This window comes from Scyliorhinus canicula, chromosome 6 (assembly GCF_902713615.1).
Source record: "Scyliorhinus canicula chromosome 6, sScyCan1.1, whole genome shotgun sequence".
In the NCBI taxonomy this organism is placed as follows: Eukaryota; Metazoa; Chordata; class Chondrichthyes; order Carcharhiniformes; family Scyliorhinidae; genus Scyliorhinus; species Scyliorhinus canicula.
Genome location: NC_052151.1, coordinates 169,355,856 through 169,375,677, shown reverse-complemented (window position 1 = coordinate 169,375,677; position 19,822 = coordinate 169,355,856). Strand labels below are relative to the sequence as shown.

At 42.5% G+C, this 19,822-nt stretch overlaps 1 protein-coding gene across 1 annotated transcript in view; it reads right to left on the bottom strand.

Annotated features, from left to right (window-relative positions):
* LOC119967641 (CUB and sushi domain-containing protein 1-like) overlaps positions 1–19,822 on the bottom strand; it is a 2,889,858-nt gene that overhangs the window by 649,086 nt on the left and 2,220,950 nt on the right. The window contains exons 13-17 of the mRNA XM_038800434.1: positions 17,574–17,756; positions 14,472–14,798; positions 7,409–7,603; positions 5,639–5,777; positions 1,224–1,411 (exon numbers count right to left, since the gene is read on the bottom strand). Of these exons, the coding sequence (XP_038656362.1) occupies positions 1,224–1,411; positions 5,639–5,777; positions 7,409–7,603; positions 14,472–14,798; positions 17,574–17,756 (1,032 nt within the window). The remainder of the gene's footprint in view (positions 1–1,223; positions 1,412–5,638; positions 5,778–7,408; positions 7,604–14,471; positions 14,799–17,573; positions 17,757–19,822) is intronic.

Genomic DNA, 19,822 nt, shown 5'->3' with positions numbered 1-19,822 from the left:
TGATTATATCACTGTTCAAACTTCTGAATAAAGCAACTTTGAAGGGAATTGTTTGCAAGTTTACATCAAAAGTGTGTGGTTTTCACATTTGAGCAAGTAATGAAGAAGGAAACTATCAATCTCGTTTCACAATATTCACTATGTTTTTCTTAGCATGTCTAAAGGTGATATGAATAGTCTAATTTGGAAGCTACAAGCTAATCTGATACCTATCTAACAACAGTGTGGAAAAATAAGTAGGAAATACAGTGGGGGAAAAAAGAATAATTATACAACACAAAATGCAGTGCATCTACCAGTGCTATCAATTTCAATAACTAATCTCAGAGGTATAAGTGTTCAAGAACTGAAGGCAGAAGATCTGTTGCTATAAAAGAGTGATTGAATTGAGTGCAGGTTACTGTGCTCATTTGGCCAGACTAAACCAAAAGAGCATGGACAGTCTGTGTGCCAAGGTAAGGTTTAATACTAATGAGTCAAACTGGGGAAAGGTCAGACCAATGAATTGAAGTGTGTACTCCTCACTAAGTCAGAGTAATGATGTTTGGGAAGTTCTGACTGACATCTGTCAAAGCAATACCTGAACTCAGAGAAGAGATAATGTCACCGTTCCCATTATTGCTTTACTGCTGCAAGACGTTAAATACATGACGCATGCAGTGAACAATAGTCTACTTGTGCGATATAAATACTTCACTGCCATCCTTGTGAGGACAGGTACCCAAACTTATCAGAGAAAGTTTAGTCCTCTGATTCAACTAAACAAGGTCTGTGTTCTGCAGAAGGAAACCTTTGGGAGGCGTTGGGAACAGGAACTTCATACTTGTGACAATAAAAGATTATTATTTATACAATGTTCTGTCGGCATAAATGAAGCCAGATCATGACATGTTCTTCAAATACTTCCAAAGTTAACATTAGCACTGTATCAATATGCCTCGTTGTATGATGCAAGGCAGCCAGTATGATTACCAATCCACCAGGAAACCAACCCAGAGCCAGAACATAAAGTTACAAACTGTGCCCTCATATTTGTTGTTGGTGCTGTTGAGCCCTCTTTGAAACATAAAGTGGGCAGATTCATCAGACCAGGAGCCCAAATTAATAAAGAACCATTTCCAGTTGGAAAATATTAATGCAGCATCTTTGTTCACCTGAAGACCTAAGGACATATGCATTGTTTATACAAACAGGTTTGTTTGAGAGCAATGAAAGAAACTTACTTTCATAGCGAATCTGAAAACCGACGCTTGAACGGCTGTTGTCAGTTGTCAATAGAAGGTACATGTGATTGCCAGTGCTGATCAGAAACTGGGGTGCTTGAGTACCATGGTATTCACCTATTAAAGGTGATGAATTAACAGGTCCATCCCTTATTTCTAATGTGTCGTAATTAACTTCAGTTTGGAACCTGTGAAGAATAAAAATGAAATAATTTTACTTATTTACAAACACCTTTGTGGAAATAGCTGAAAAGATGAATGCATAAATATTCTGAAACCAGTAATGACTGATTAAAGATGTATGATTTTTCTTTTAAAATTAATGTGCAAAAAGTCTATCTAATTGAAATGTGCTTGTTGCAAACAAAATAAAACCACTATAAATTAACAAATGTTCATAGATTTCACGCAGAAAAGGTAAAATAATTCCATGCTATAAATTGTATTGAATTATTATTTGTTATAAGTTGGTTGTAATTACCTTATCCACTGATAAGTTCATTTTAATTACTCCACACTTTATTAACCTCTCCCACCAGGACACTGATGCGGCTGGGTTTTCTGTTTAACCTGTCTAATTTTAGGCACCATTGAAGGCATTATTGAGTAATATTGGATGAGGTATAAAATCCCCCTGGTGAATTAAGTTAAAATGACCCCATGTTTTATTTTTTACCTTTGTGTCATGAATAGATTAAGGTTATATTTGATTCTTAGCGTCCACAAGCTTCTTAGGTTAAAGGCAGTACACTTCCACCAAAGTTATCGTAGGTAAATGTGTTCTATCGTATAGACCCAATCCAGGTAGACTACCTGCCTGTTTAGTTGTGCAAGGCTTTTCACAAGGATATACAGTTCACCCCAGTGGTCCAACATGCACAATTAACCATGGTTTTGTGCATCATTAATGACTGTTGGCTTCTCCTGGAAAATTATATTTGGATATCAGGGCAGGACAGGCTTGGCTGGGACAATTCACATGTCCGGTTAAGCTGACCAGCTGCCCTGGACACACTGAGAAATTCCAATAATGAGGGGGTGTGGGTGGTTGTTTTTTTACATCCACCCCCCACCATCTGGCCTGGACTTGCAAAATCCTACCAACTGTTCTGGCTTGAGACAATTCACAGCTCTTTAACCTGTGATTATCCCTCTCCCTGGATCTGTAATGATTTGATTACCTGCAAATGCTCGCATTCCAAGCATTGTCCAGCATCTCTGACTTTGTCTCTATAAATATTTCTGGATCATACCTCTCCATTCACCCGAGGAAGGAGCTGCGCTCCAAAAGCTTGTGTTTGAAACAAACCTGTTGGACTTTAACCTGGTTGTAAGACTTCTTAAAGTAATGGTAGTCACTGCTAACCTCCAAGGAAGCTGCCAACAACGATTAGTGATTTTGTGATCTGGACTTCACCTTTCCGAATGCCAATTTAATTTCTGTGCTAATGATAGGGGATTTCTGGTATCCAACAACAGTGATATCATCAAGCAGACTAAGCAGCCACTCACACTGAAGAATTATTACAGACTGTAAACCAGGAAGTGACAAGCAGGTTTTATCATTGACTTTTTCTAATATTACAGGAAGCAAAATAATGATTGGGACGTGTAGATGGGATGCCGATAGAAAAAACTAAATCATAGCTATTTAAAAAATCTATTGAATTTTTGTCTTGGGTTCGCGTAATCTGACATTCTACCAACATAAAATTAATCTTTTCAGGGCCAGAGACGTTGTTCTACACTAATTATGACTTTGTATGTGGTTAAAAACCTAGTTCCACCTCATTTAACAAAGCACTAATTTTTTAAAGGGTTTTAACAGCAAGAATAATAGCATAAAAATGGGAAATTACAACAGTGCTGTGATTTCTAATTGATTTCCAGCTGTGATACCTTCAACCGTGCAACCTGTGGAGGAATGGAGAATCACTTGACAGAAACCTTGGGATATCGGCATTTAACTGTGCATGTGCTCAGCTTCACAGTGTATCGAGAGGGAGAAGATAGTTTTGCTGCCGTTACAATCACAAAATCTGCGTCAATGAGCAATAAGTAGTTAAACAAAAGTTTAAGCAAATATTGCTCATACAACTGAATAATAAATCATGAGTTTCTGCAGTCTGAAGACAAGTGAATTATGTATGTTTGATTTACGTTATATATTTTACAGTATATAACTGAGTTGCAATGTAGGTTTTGTTAATATTACACCTTCTTTGATAGCAAGAAATACTTGCTAAATTTTATTTAAGTACATAAATGTGCTGAAGCATCCTGGCTACACAAAATAGGTCTTATGAGATGCAATTGCTCAAAAGGAGCAAGTTTATGGCGTGTGAGAGAGAACTGGATTTGAATGACAAATTGCATGAACACATTGAACGATGATTTATGAGATTCAGCATTCAATTTATTTTGGATTACTGGGCAGAAACATGCTTCTCCTCTGGATGACAGTTGGGAATCTACTTAATGGATTTGGACATGTATTAGGTGAACAGTGACCAATGGGTGAACTTTAGGGGTCATCCATGGGTGGAAAAACAGGAGGTCGGCCCATAAATTAGGATGCATGCCATTGGTGATATACCCGTGGCCAAATCCACTTGCCTCTACACATTTCTATGGGCAGCCAGGGAACCGTCGAATGGGTTGCCCACCTATGTCCCAGTTGGGTCCTTAATTAATGGTGGGAGAGGTCTGTGTCAATGTGATGCCTGGCAGATTTAATCCTGCTGGTCAATGAAAGGAGGGGTCGCCTCTTTCCCTTGTGTCAATTGAAAGCACTCTTCCTACATTCACCCTTCCCACTGTCTTTTACAACATGCCCACCACCCCGCTTTCTGGGGCTCATCAGCCTGAACTCAATGGAGTTCTCAGATTTACCTGAATGTTTGGGTCAATATTGCAGTACAATGGAAAGAGGTAATGAAGTGTCAGGGGTGGGAGGGTGGTGAGATTAAGGTAGTCTGTAGTGGTGGGATATTCTGACGTCAAGGTGATAGATAGCCATTCTTTGTAGTTATGAATCATGTGTTGGCAGAGTGAAGGCCATTACAGAGCACCCAAGAAGAGAGGAACAGCAAATGTTGGAACTGACATTTAGAATGTGGGTTTAATCAATTAGGCAACAGAGTGAAAAGAAAGAATCAACATCTCAAAATGGTGATTTCCGTGTTTTTTTTCAAAACCATGTGCGAGATAGAGTAAGAAGAGTACAAAAGTCTCCCTTTGTGCTAAAATGTTTATGTTCATGTTATTAGAATTAATTAAATGATGGGAGCATTCATACATGTTGTGACCTTATCAGAGGATTCTACACGAAACATTTTCTAATCCCTCTAACTACCAGTTCATCATTGTAACAAGGTTGAACGAATGACACAAAGCCATCACACTGTTCACACCACTGAAGGATAATGAATGTTCAGTGAAATGAACTTTCTCTTTGAAAATCATTTTCATATTTAACTTGAACAGCAATCCCTCCTCCCCCACTCTGTTTCCCAAACATACGAGTACACTTTGCTGATGTACAAATTATATAAATTGGAGGATTGCCACATGTGAATGATTTCAGGCCTTAGTTTATTTCAAGAGAGCTGTGAATTTCATTATTCTTAAAATCTAGAGTTCTAAAAGCCAATTCACAGTCCAATGTTGAACTTTCAGTCGGCTAAAGGTGGATTCAAGGACTCTTTGTGAAACCCATAACAGGGTTAACAAACAGGATGGAAGTGGATAGTTGGAAGCAGGAATTCTCAACAGATGGCCCGGTTTTGCATTGGTTAGCATGGCTGCCTCACGTTCGATCCTGGCCCTGGGTCACTATTGTGTGGAGTTTGTACATTCTCCTTGTGCTTGCATGGGTCTCACCCCCACAATCCAAATATGTGTAGGGTAGATGGATTGGCCACGCTAAATTGCTCCTTAATTGGGATTTTTTAAAAATAAATTTAAAAAATAAATAAGAAGCAGGAATTCTCAAAACAGACCATGATTGAAGGAGAATCCATCAACTATTTTAAAGCGAATTGGGAGTGGGCAGAAAAATGCAATTAACCTGTCTCCCTCTTGGAGAATAAAACAATTGCAGAATTAATGAACGAAATGGCCTGTCCATTAGCTGTAATCATCTACAGTTCTAAGACCACTTATGAATCTGCTAGCGATACCTAGTGGCAGAGCATCAGGATGACAAATTCTTGTCCCATTATATTAACAGGTTGTCAAAATTTGTTTCCTGAAAAATATTTTTGCTGGAATGTAAAATTAGAGCATTGGCAGTCTATTGAACTATAGGACGCACGTATTTTTAGAATCAGTCCCACTATTCAACTTTTGAAATTTTAACCATGCTCATTGCATAGCATGAGTACTTTTACTTAAAAGCAATGCAAATTATTAACCTGTCAAATGTTATTTTGATAGAATGTTTTGGTTCTGCTTCAATCACCCATTCACAATTCAGTGAGTCTTTGTAATATCCTGGCCATCCCGGAGATAGTATTACACCACTAGGTGCTGTCAAATGGCCACCACATGGTGCTGGAAGATAAGAGATAAAAATACAGAATTCCATTTAAATACAAAAACTGTCTTCCTTCAATCAATCTGATATTTTACATAACAAAAATACTATACTGTATTATCTGTTATTTCTAAAGACTCACAGCAATAAAGAATTTCTGAAGGTATCAACAAGCACATTGTGGTCAACAAATGTCAAGTTGATAGCACGGTGTGTTGGTATACTGAAGTTGTGTGCCACATGCCAGTGATTTCTTACATGGTATAATTCCCTGGTTTCGACCAAGCCACGCTGGGCTTGAAAAGCAGGGCGCTGCAGCGCAGTGTGGCCGATGGAAGCCGCGGGAACCCGCTCCCGGGATCAACCTGGCTCGCAACGCCTCGTGAGATCTAACGTGAGCTCTCAAGACGTTGCGATGTAAATCCTGCCCATTGGGGGCGGGATCACTTTTAGGAAAATCTGCATATTAAAGCGAGAAAGCTAGTCTCACTTTAATGTTCAGTTTCCCGAGGTGCCCAAAGCGTTGGCATCTATCCCCTTGCTTCAGACATCTTGGGCGACCAGTACTGGTCTCCACAGTGCCAATGGGGCTGGTTTAGGTCACTGGGCTAAATCTCTGGCTTTTAAAGCAGACCAAGCAGGCCAGCAGCACGGTTCGATTCCCGTACCAGCCTCCCCGAACAGGCGCCGGAATGTGGCGACTAGGGGCTTTTCACAGTAACTTCATTGAAGCCTACTCGTGACACTAAGCGATTTTCATTTCATTTTCATTTTCAAATGGAGACCAGATGGAACGGCCATCGTGGAGATTTCCTATTGGAGGTGCCCAGGTACATGCCTTTGGGCAGGGTGGTACCCTGGCAGTGCTGGTGCCACCTGGGCACCCTGGCACTGCCAGCCTGGCACTGTGGCCATGCCACCTGGCTACCAGCCTGGCACAGCCACCAGGGCAGATGCCCTGCCAGAGTGGCACTTTTTGCATGGCGGCGATACAGCTGGGGGTGCCCCCTCCCATCGTGTGTGGGGAAGTGTTAGTGTTTTGGGGCTGTGGGGTACGGGGGGGCGGGTTTGGGGATTGCTTCAGGGCTCCAGCAATTGGGACACATTTTAAGAATGGCATCCCGATCTCTCGCTACACTGAGGAGTTTGAGAAAGCGGAGCCCCGCTAAGGCCCACATCAAACCTGGGTGTCATTGTGTTTCTTGGCTCTGCGGGCCCCTGGAAATGTGTGGCTAAACGGGCTCACTGTGGGACTTTGTTCCCATTTAGTAAATTCCGCACTTGATTTTCATCATCAGTCCAACCGCCTCCAACATCTATCTATTTGGCAGTTTGGTCACTCTCCAAGCTACATTGCATGGGCCTGGTCAGCTGCAACCTCAAATTTACTCCTGCCCGAAGGATTGGGCATCCAGCCTTCATGTACTGTCAGCTGGTTTTATAATGGTTAACGTAAATGGTTAATTCTTTCAAAAAACAGGAGAGGCATGATAGGCTGTATGACCTCCTGACCATTAAATTTCCATGATTCTATCTTGTGCTTTCATACATCATTTCAATTAACAATCTATTACAAAGAGTGGCAAAATACATTCACGTCATTGCATCCTTAAATTCCCTGAATATACATGGCATTTGCAATAATTACCTTCACATCGTGGGACAGCAGAATTCCATATGACATTCCTTTCCTGTATAATACAGGTAATGGTCTCAGATCCTTGGGTTTTAATAAAGCCTTCGTCACAGTGAAAAGACACAGAACTTCCCAGCAGGAAAATATCACCAAATCGTCTTCCATTGACTGGAATGCCAGGGTCGTGGCATTCATTTTGGCCAAAGGCTGATTGAGAATAATATAAAAAGAATATTCTTACTACCTGAAAATGACTCAGAAACAACATCTATCCTTCATGTACCTATTTTTGATTTTACTCTCGTTGCTAAAGTGCTAGATTTTGGCAGGTTTCTTGGTGAGTTTGTTGTGTGAATTTTGGGCAGATCAAAATGAAGGATGGGGAGAGAAACACACTTTAGACCTGGATTAAGCATATTTGGGATAGATTAGCATTACCGCACCAATTTCAGAGTAGTTTTGTGCTGTGGGTCCACAGAGTTCCAGCAATCCATTTGTAGAGGACCCTTACAGCCAACAGGCCACCAAGGATGACAAATTGTTCTCTGACACACTGCATCATTCAGTTCTCCACTTTTAGCATTTCAATAACAATGTTTCAGACATCCTTTTCAGACTCAGATCAAAAACAAATGAATGCAAAGCATAATTAGTTGATCATTAACAATTTACAGACAAAAATTGAGATTCACAATGCTACATCGACTGGAGCAGACATAAACAATTTGAGGTTATATATTTTCACTGGTTGGGAGAGCAGGTTTACTTCCTCTAGAGCTTTTCTGACATTAGATACTGGATAGTGTGTGGGATGTTTGCTGTGGTTCCCTTTTGATTTTGTCCTCACTCATATGTGGGGAGGAGATAAATTAAAATGCAATAGTTAGATGACATAATTTAGAAGGATTTTAAAAGTCAGAAAAACACTGAGGAAGATCAGACGTTCCACACTTTTCAGATCTTCCAAAGAACTGGGGCAGGATTCTCTGATTTTTAGGCTACATCCCCACTCCGGCGCGGGAACAGTGGCGTTTTACGACAGACAAAATGGCGTAAAATGGCCATCGATCCTCTGACTGGGGGCGAGCATCAAGGCAGCGTAGAGCACCCGGCTCGAGCTGCCGATACGGCCCGGAGAACTGCCGGGTCCATGACCACGCATGCGCATGGTGGCGGGCTGCAGCGGCACCCAGCCTGCGACATAGTGCCCCCCACTTTCGCCAGCTTGCATGCTCCGGACCACCCACAACAGTGCCCTCAGCCCCTGACAAAGTCCCTTCTGCCTGCGGATCGACTCTACCCCAACTGTGGCGCAGCTGGACTGAGTCCGCAGCCGCCACGCCAAGTTCCCGATGGATGAGACCACACGTGACCGATGCCGTCAGGAACTCGATGGTCAGGGGCGGAGCACCGCGGGGGTGGAGCATTGGGCGGTGGACCTCAAGCACTGCCCTGAGGCCATAGATACGGCGCGCGGCGTACTGTCCGAGAACATCGCTTTGGAGGGGGCAGAGCATCACAAAAGAGGCACCGCCCCCGATTCGGTTGTGAACGGGGATTCTCCGGCCGATCGTCGAACACGATTTTGGCATTGGCGACCAGAGAATCCCGCCGCTCGTGTGGGAGATGGTAACATTGAATCCAGTGACAATTTTGTGCATAAGGGAGGCTCCATGAAAAATACTGGAGGCAGGAAATCTGAGATAAAATCAGAGTATGCTGGAAATATTCAGCAGTACATGGGAGCTCATATTTCAGATCTATGACCTTTCATCAGCATTTAATCGGCCTGAAATATTGGGTTAGATTTTACCTTCCACCATCAATGAGGTTGAAGGCAGGAGGGCTCGTTAAATTCAATGGGTAGCCTATCCACTGCCCATCTGTCTGTCCCTTCTCTCACCACCATCATCCCAGCTGTTGGGGTGGCATCAGGTAACATGCCACCAGTGGGTCAACTGGGAGCCTTAATTGGGAAAGGACGAAGCCCAGCAGGTTTCCCTGCATGCGCTGGTGGTGGGCTGGAGAGGTCCCTCCTTACTGGGCTCACTGAACCCATCAGAGGTATCCCCTTCATTCAGATCTTCAAGCATTGACACCCAGCAAGATCTCCCATACACTTCCCCAAATTCCAATCAAATGCTGTATGCCTCTGTCCGAAAGTGCTGGAGAACTTTAGGTCTCTAAATGGCCAGCTGCTCTCTTGAGGTGGTCTTCCTGATCCATAAAGGCAGAAGTCCCACATCAAGTCTATTAACAGGCAATTGATCATTAAATGACTGAAGGCAGCTGCTTTCCCCTTGGCGGGCGGCTGCCTTCCTCCTGCCCACCAACACTTTAGACAGGGAGGGGTATGTGAGCAATCTGGTGCCTCGTATAGTACAGCCACAAAAGTCTCTTTCTTTCTCATTGAATGCTATCTGATCTAATGACTATTGCCAGCATTTTCTGTTTTAATTTCCGCTACTGCCTGTTAGCCGTGCACAATAAAGTGTTAAAAATAAGGAGTCAGAATGGGTGTCTATTTTCATGAAGTTAACAATGACAGAAATTCAAAATGGGATGTGCAGTGGTGTAATACATTGGAACCTGGCACATTGCACCAAGAAAGGCTTTGACTCAAATTCCCTTGCTGAGGAAGGTCCTGACCTCAATGGTGCTACACCACGATAAGTACATGGGAACATAGGATCATAGGAATTAAGAGCAGAAGTAGGCAATTCAGCCCTTTAAGCCTGCTCCGCCGTTCAATCCCATGATTTAAGGGCATTTAAGTGGTCACTGGATAGACATATGGATGAAAATGGAATAGTGTAGGTCAGATAGACTGTTGCAGGCAGGGCGTTCCACACCCCTACTACTCTCTGAGTAAAGAAACTGCCTCTGACATCTGCCCTATATCTACCACCCCTCAATTTAAAGCTATGTCCCCTCATGTTGGTCATCACCATCCGAGGAAAAAGACTCTCACTGTCCACCCTATCTAACACTCTGACTATCTTATATGTCTCTATTAAGTCACCTCTCAGCCTTCTCTCTAACGAAAACAACCTCAAATCCCTGAGCCTTTCCTCGTAAGATCTTCCCTCCATACCAGGCAACATCCTAGTGAATCTCCTCTGAACCCTTTCCAAAGCTTTCACATCCTTCCTATAATGTGGTGACCAGAACTGCACGCAGTACTCCAGGTGCGGCCGCACCAGAGTTATGTACAGCTGCAGCATGACCTCGTGGCTCCGATTTCAATAAAGGTAACTATGATGGTATGAGGCATGAGTGGACTATGATGGACTGGGAAACATTACTGAAAGGAAGGACAGCGGACAGGCAATGACAAGCATTCAAGGAACAAATAGACGAACTCCAGAAGTTCTTTATTCCGATTTGGCACAAGAGTAGAACGAGAACTGTGGCCAAACCAGGGCTTACATGAGAAGTTTCGCTATATTACCCTCTGCCCCTGCCCACTTTATATAGACTGTAAACAGTTGAGGCTCGAGGACTGACCCCTACAGCACCCCATTAGTTAGAGTACCTATTCCCTCCCCATTAATTTTTTAAAATTTGTTTTTGTGCAAAGCTAATTGATAAGAGACTTGCTTCTGCATTAATTGTACTCTGGTAAAATGGCATGTCACTGCTGCTGAAATTCAGATGCAGCACAATCTCCAACTCCAATTTAACCTTCTCCGAATAAAACAATATAGAGAAATTGCTTATTTCCCTTAGCTGCCTTCTCCTCCTATTTAAAACCCAGGCTCAATGTCAATTACCGCCAGTTTTTAAAATCTATCTCTGCTCTTACTCTTTTCAGCCTTGTTGTCCCACATTATGAATCTTGCCCCTTCACATAGACACGCCAGTCCTTTGTTCCTGCCAATTAGCACAAGCACTGATTCCCATAATTACCCTTTCCATTGTGCACTATCTCACTTAAATCACTTGGAGTATTTAGAACAATATATTTGTAGCTGAAAGGAAATTGAAACTTGTTGGACTCCTGCCAGAATAAGTCACTTTTTAAAAAATAATTACCTTGAGGGTTATTTTTATTTCTTTGAAAAGCAGGCTATATATTTTTTTTCGAGAGGGCTTTCTCCCAATGAGTATCAGTATATGGATATTTATTGGTTGACTGATTTCTCAATTCCTGTAATGCACTAGAAATTGATTACTCAATTGCTGTTTCACTGGAAGTGTGGCAATCTTGAGTTTTACGATCTGTACATAAGTGAGCTTCTCAGTAAAGCAATTCACCTAAGCAATAATTAGTTATTTTAGCAATAAAAGCATTTGATTATTTGAAGCATCCTCTATGGATCAGCGGAATAAGATGGTGTCCAAAAATCTTGGATCTGAATCCCAGTTTTGACTGGCATTTGAACACTCTTGCTGTCTGTGGGCAACTGGCAGTGTCAATGTCTTGTCAATTACATTGTTAAGGTTTGTTAGTGCCATGTTAATTACATTGTTAAGGTTAAGCAAAAGAGTTGATGGGTATTAATTGTCTTTGAGCATGTATAAATAGGAGATGGAGTTGGAATGTATCACCAGCCCTGGGAACATTATTTTAATTTAATTTGATAAGTTTCCTTTGAAGTTTTGTCTTTTTGTTACAGTGCCCCTTTAAGGTACTGTTAACTTGTTAGTTAAGATTTTTAAAATTGGTATTCAAAAAAATATAAATGGGGTGGATGGGACACTCGGTTCAGTGAGAGGAGAGATATGACACTGAACTAGTTGGACTGAACTAGTCAAACTAGTTGGCAGCATGGTGGCACAGTGGTTAGCACTGCTGCCTCTCAGTGCCAGGGACCCAGGTTCAATTCTGACCTTGGGTGGCTGTGTGGAGTCTGCACATTCTCCTCATCTGAGTGAGTTTCCTCCGGGTGCTCTGGTTTTAGGTGATGGGATTACGGGGTAGGCGGGAGAGTGGGCCTAGGACCGTTGGGCTAGTACAGAAACGATGGGATGAATAGCACTGGAGGGATTCTATGATACTAATAGACCCAGTAAAGCTATTTTGCTTGGTTTCGGCTAAAAAGACCAGCTTGTATCCTATTAACATCTTGGTCAAGCCCACTGGGTCTTTTGCTGGTCCTCTGCCATAGCAAAATGCTTTATCTTTGGCGCATGGGAACACTAGATGTCAGATTAATCCCATCTCATAAATCACGCTTTCTACTGTCAGCTGTCAATTACCAAGAAATTAAAGCGCCCAGGTTATTCTACCCAGAAAAAGACAGCAAAATGTTAGCATCTTGAATGCGGGTTTAGTGACGGAAGATTCAATTGTGACTTGCAAAAGGGAATTGTCAAAATACCTGAAGGAGAAAATTGCAGGGCTGGAGGGAAAGGAAGGGAGAGTGGGACTAACTAAATTCCTCTTGGGAACCAGCATGGTCTCAATGGATCAAATAGTCTTCTTCTGTGCTTGCTGTAACCATTCTGTGATTCTAAGAGGATAAATGTTGATGAAAGCATAACTGAGATGAGTTTCTTATTTACTGTGTTCTCCATCCCAGTCCTTTCCAAATGGAACAGAGAATGCAGTTAAATATTGAAACTTAATAGGTCAGATAACATTTGGGAACCAAGTTTTTTTCATTAATCTTAGCACAATGATATGAATATGAAACAATGAACATTTTGTTGACATATTTAAAAAAAAATTTAGAGTACCCAATTCAGTTTTTCCAATTAAGGGGCAATTTAGCATGGCCAATCCAACTACCCTGCACATCTTTGGGTTGTGGGGGCGAAACCCAAGCAAACACGGGGAAAATGTGCAAACTCCACACGGACAGTGACCCAGAGCCGGGATCGAACCTGGGACCTCGGTGGCGTGAGGCAGCAATGCTAACCACTGTGCCGCTGTGCTGCCCTTTGTTGACATATTTTAACAATCATTTTGGTGACTTTTTAAAATATAAATTGTTGGGACAATTCCCCCATCTTGACATCCAGACTGAAATGGGGTTTGCTTGAACAATTATGACAGTTGACTAAGTGACAGATAAAGAAGCCTTCAATTCTTGAACTCAAATTATTTTTCTTCCACATTTTTTTTTCATAACTACAGTGGCACGATGACACAGTGGTTCAAATTATTGCTAACAGCACCAGGGACCTGGGTTTGATTCGATCTTGGGTGACTGTGTGGAGTCTGCACGTTCTCTCCGTGGCTGCGTGGGTTTCCTCCGGGTGCTCCAGTTTCCTCCCACAGTGCAAAGATGTGCATGTTAGTTTGATTGGCCACACTAAATTGCCCCTTAGTGTCCAAAGATGTGCAGATTAATTGGGGCACCAGAGATAGGGTGGGGAGTGTGTCGAGACAGAGTGCTCTTTCGGAGGGCCGTTGCAGACGTGAAGGGCTGAATGGCCTCCTTCTGCACTGTAAGGATTCTATGATTCTTTGAAGGTAACACACCCACCTAACCTCTTCCACGGCATCTCTCAACACCCCAACCTCCATCACTTCAAATTAAAAGACGGCTTCATGGAAACAGTACCGCTTCCAAGTAGCTCAATAGAACATCATCCTAACTAGGATACATGTCACATCTTCTTTCATTGTCACTGGGTTAAGCTTCTGAAATTCCCTCCCTAACTTTTCTGTGGGAGTACATTCACACACGGACTACAGTGTTTTGAGAAGGTGACTCATCACCATCAGTGGCAATAAATCCCAGCATTACCTGTGAAGCTGATCACCTCAGAAAAATTGAAAATAAACACATTTTCCAAGTTTGAAAGACAGTCTGCTGCTTGGTTGCCACCAGTGCTGTTGTTTATTGTTCTCAGGCAGATATACAAAGTGGTCTAGTGATGCCACCCGTTCCACTAAAGTGGGACAATGTCTGCCATTGTGATTGGTGGTTCCATACTCAACATAACTGGGATTGGAACGTTCAACCCTCAAATACTCTGCCCCGCAGCACTGGTCATTGGTGACCTAACATGCAACTCCACCATGCAACCCAGCAGAATCTCATCTTCACTCGAGGAGCTTATTAGGCAGAAAACGTCAGACAGGCAACATTCACTGGAGAAAAATTGTAATGTGCCAATTTACTTGTATATGTGATGTTAAAGCCACGGCCCGTAGTGGAATGATCCGACTGGAATTCTAGGCGGGTGATGTGCCCGTTACTGGCCAATTGCGAAGGCACCTCGTCACCAGAGAACGTTCCCAGAACTGCAGAGTCGGCCGTCCCATCATCCTTTATGGTAAGGTAATCAAACTGAGGCTCAATGTCAAAATCATTAAAGATCAGGTGAACCCTGCTCGCTGGTTCTGCAATGATCAGCCACACGCAGTTCATGTTGTTGCCATACTCCTCCGGGTAGTTTGGCGAGAGCACAATTCCAGATGGTGCAGTAAAATTGAAGAAGCAGGAGACTGTCCAAAAAAGCAGAGAAAATAATATATTCTCACAGTATAAACCACTAATCCAATTAATGCAAACAGTTACATATTACACATACCAATTACTTTCTGCAAATTACCACTAAAACGAGCAGGCTGAAAGATAAAAAGAAACTTAATCCTTTAAAGAGGCATCGCACTATTCCACTGAAGCAGAGAGGTTCAATCTTTGAATTAAAAACTTTGGGTATATTGAACATTCTCATAATGTTCAATATATGGCATTTTGTGCCTACTGTTCAGCATTCAAACCAAATTCTTACACGCAATTCAAAGAACTATATTCCATGGAGCAGAAGCATTTTAGTTTGGAGAAATTAACATTTGACATTTTTTTGAAGTGCAGCTTATATGGAGCAAAGGAAAAGGGCAACTCTGCCAGATCCACACCTAGAAAGTTTGCCTCTAAAGTTATGAGAAGTTTTGATTGAGCGAACATGGAAAGATGAATTCCTCTTGCTGAGGAATCAGCGATTATAAGTTATTGAATGAAACTAATGTCAGAGTGAGCAGGAGGAAAGGCAAGGATAAATTACTTTGTGTGGAGCCTTTAAGAATGCCAGACAGACCGGAGTAGACACCACAGAAACGAGGGAAAAATGTGGACATTTCAAACAGTGAAAGATACCTGACTATGTGGAGATTGTGGAACAATGAGATTTGCACAATTCTTCCAGCAAAGAGGCAGAGATTGTGTGGTGATATGCGTAAATGCATTTCTGCATATAACTGTATAAATGTATAAAACCATTCATCAATGTATGTCATCACGGACATGACCTCCTGCCAGTGGGTGGCGCCAGACATGCATCATGTGACTGATGCAACTTGGCAGTTGGTGGTCGTACGGATAGTAGGACAGTCACACTTAGAGTCGCTCCCGAGAGACTTGAATAACTTTGTTTGTATATAGTTCTGTTAGTTATCTTCCCAGGTGCTTAACAATAAATAATTGTGGGCAGCAAGGTGCTGCAGTGGTTAGCACTGCTACCTTACAGCGCCGAGGACCTGGCTCGATCCCAGCCCCGGGTCACTGGTCACTGTCCGTGGGGACTGTTCGTGCACATTCTTGCCATATCTGCATTGGTCTCACCCCCACAACCCAAAAAGATGTGCAGGGTAGGTGAACTGGCCACGCTAAATTGTCGCTTAGTTGGAAAAAAAGAATAGGGTACTCTACAATTTATTTTAAAAAAATAATTGTTCTGGTTAAACATATTCATGTTGTGTGTATGTCTTCATCATCGGGGTAAACACGGAACACCATAGGTTGAATGATTTCCTTCTGTACTGTAAACTCCTATGGGTCTTCAACTGAAACGTACAATGAAAGTTTGGAATAAGTAATTCATTTTTTTAATTAAAAAAAAAAATTCCAATTAAGGGACAATTTAACATGGCCAATCCACCTATCCTGCGCATCTTTGGGTTGTGGGTGTGAAACCCACGCAGACATGGGAGAATGTGTAAACCCCACACGGACAGTGAACCAGGGCCGGGATCGAACCCGGATGCTCAGTGCCGTGAGGCAGCAGTGCTAACCACTGTGCCACCGGGCCGCCCTTGGAACAAGTAAAGCTATACTTACTTTCATGATGGCACGCAAATGTCTTTCTGAGAAATGGAAGGGATTAAATTTGGCTTCATCGCAGCAAACCGTCATATATGTTTACTACACGTCGTTGAAGAACATGCAGCTCGGGAGCCGGAGAATTCACTCTTTTGTAAATTTTCCACGAAAAGATCACTAAAAACGTCAATTTAGCCGGACAGTGGAATCCATTTAGAATTAGCCCATGGTGAAGTCTTGAAGTTAGCTTAGGCATCAGCACCAGAACTGCTTCACCAACTCCTCTGAAAAATCTCCTCTCAGAAGCATTGAATGGCGAAGGTTTTGGCAGATAACATTTCAGCTATGATTCATAGAATCATAGCATTTACAGTGCAGAAGGAGGCCATTCGGCCCATCGAGTCTGCACCAGCTCTTGGAAAGACCACCCCACCCAAGCCCACACCTCCACCCTATCCCCATGGCCCAGTAACCCCATCCAACACTAAGGGTAATTTTGGACACTAAGGACAATTTATCATGGCCAATCCACCTAACCTGCACATATTTGGACTGTGGGAGGAAACCGGAGCATCCGGAGGAAACCCACGCTCACATGGGAAGAACGTGCAGACTCCGCACAGACAGTGATCCAAGCCGGGAATCGAACCTGGGACCCTGGAGCTATGAAGCAATTGTACTAACCACTATGCTACCATGCTGCCCAAATGGTTGCGCCACAGTAACAGGTGGAAACACCTCCGACACCTGAGTATGCAAGTGTATCAGCCAGTGATATATCCCTCTGCCTGGATTTGGGTAGCTATTAGGCTAAATTAAACGTACGGCCCCATTAAAGTGAATGGAGCCACTTTGGAATAAATGTCGTAGCTGTCTCTGTTAGTGCCATCATTTCATCTGCTGTGGAGGGAAGAATGATGGGTCTCATTGGCCATTTAAACGTGACATGGTTATTTCAGAGTTGTTTTAATGAATTGGAACCTGCACTTATGACATTTCCTTCTACTTTAAAATTATTCCAGTGAACAATGACTAATTGGAAGCTGTCTCCAATGTGCTTGATAAATCAAAATGCAACAAAGGAAATGTTTCTTGAAGGAACCCTCGTTGAAAGTTTCAAAGTGCATTAAAATGAAATGGCAAGTAGGTACAAAAATTTAAACTTAAAAGACTCTTACAGACACAGCTCGGTTTGTTACCAGACCACTGATTGTTTTGTTGGCATGTAATTTTCTGCTCTCCCACGAGTTCAAAGGCTGACTGGCATTCAAATGTCAATGCGTCACCGTGTAAAAAACTGTCCCCACTTCTTTTGCCATATGCAGGAACACCAGGGTCACCACAACTTCCCTTTTCGATCTCTGGGGAAAAACAAAGAGAGAAAGACATCAATGAGTGAGGCTGGCACGCAGAATACTCTGAAGTGAAATATCAGTGACTGTGCCCAGGACAGAGACAATCACAGAACATGTTGAAAATAGACAGCAGATCCTTCAGCGTCTGAGAAGAGAGCAGACAGGTTAATGCCAAGGTGTAGGATCCTTCTGCGGAACTATGTCATAATATCCTCTCAAATTTCCTTCTCGTGATTTTGCAATCGGATGCTAGTAAACCTTATTTAACCTGCAAATAAAGTCAAGGAGCTGCTTGGTTTAGTTAACTAACTAAAATCCACAAAAATACTCCTTTTGAGGTTTATTTTGTATTTACACTGCCACAAAAGAAATTCATTTATTTCAGGCCTCTGCATGGGTATTGGGGAAGTTCTCGTCTCATTACTGACCAAATTAAACTCACTGGATGGCAAACCTCACTAGAGTACAGCAACATGGTCAACGATACTCAGAATACTCCTGAAAGAACCACAGACAGCGTGGTAAATGGAAACTTAAATCAATGAAAAAAAAATACTGGGGTCAATTTTTGTGCAGCAACCACCCTGTAACATCCAAGGGTGAATCTGGAAGTGAAATCAAGCGGTGGGCCATTGTGTCAAATGGTATTGGTACCTGTCCTGGTTTTCAGAAAAAGCTGCTTTGTGGTACCCACAACCATCTCTGCGGAATGAGCAGACTTGCATATAAATGCAACCAGGGTCAATGACAATTAATGTCCCTATGCTACACCTTGACATTGGGGCTAGTTTAGCACAGAGGGCTACAAAGTCATAATTATCTCTGAACCAACTCTGCCCTGAAAAACAAATGTTATAGTTGTGAAATGTCAAATGTCTCTGCTCCAGCTTAAAATTTTAATAGTTTTTAAAAACATTAAAAAAATTGTTTAATGATAACTCAACTTCTATCTTCATCACATGTCTTGTGTACATTATCAACCTGCAGAAGGTTGTCAACAAGATCAGGACACATGATCCTTATATTCCAGTTTGTGATGCATAGGATGGCGTATTCTTTGTTGAGTTTGTCTTACCTGGTGCATATTTAGCAACCCATCTTAGTAGCTGGCTTACCTTTGTCACAACTGGGAGACGCTACATAGGGCAGCAATGAAGAGGCTGATTGGATAGGCTTAATCACTAGTTTTGCTTGTAGCAGCAGCTACACTACAGCTATTGGGGAGAGCTGAAAGCAAAAGGTGACAAGCACACTGACCACTATGCACCATCCAGTACGCTAACAAACTTAATGCTTTGCAGCAACCAGAGAAAAACAAGTGGATCCCTTAAGGCGAATGACTGTACATTCTTTGAACATGGCAAACCCAGGAGGCAACAAGTGAGCATGGAGTGCTCACAGTAAAAATAACACTCTCCTTGCAAGGATTGAATCCCCCCTCAGAGAGACGTCTTACACTTTGCTTGTCAAGAAGTGTGGACCCAGTTAACCTCATGTGCATCTACGCCCCAACATTCACCTTCAACCTTGATGTCAAGAGTCAATTCAATGAGGCACTTAATGCTGTAATTAGCACTCTTCCCAATCCCTAGGGATTTACTTCTCAGGGACTTTGATACAAGGGTAGATACTGACGACACAACATGGCGAATGGGCATTGGGCACTAGATAATCAGCAAGGTGCTGGAGCTATGCCATTACCATGGAGAGCTACTTCCAAACCAAGCCATGCCACAAGGTGCCCTGGAGATAGCCAAGATCACATCACTGTTACTAGCTAAATTTAATTGTCACCAATAAGTCACTTTCATGTCACAGCTTTCATAGCACAGACTGTGAAAGTGACCATCCCTGCCTTGTTATTAGCCAAGGAAACTATACGTCTACAAGAAAAAAAAGGTTATCCCCAGATCAACACTTTGCCAGACCACTGGCCCAGAAAGGACCCAAGAGTTGCTCAACATTCTTGATCAGGATCTTCCAGACAACAACACCCATGATCAAAGTGCAGTGTCAAAGAAGTCTCAGAGAGACTTCTTACGCTTTACCCAGTTAACCTCATGTGCATCTAT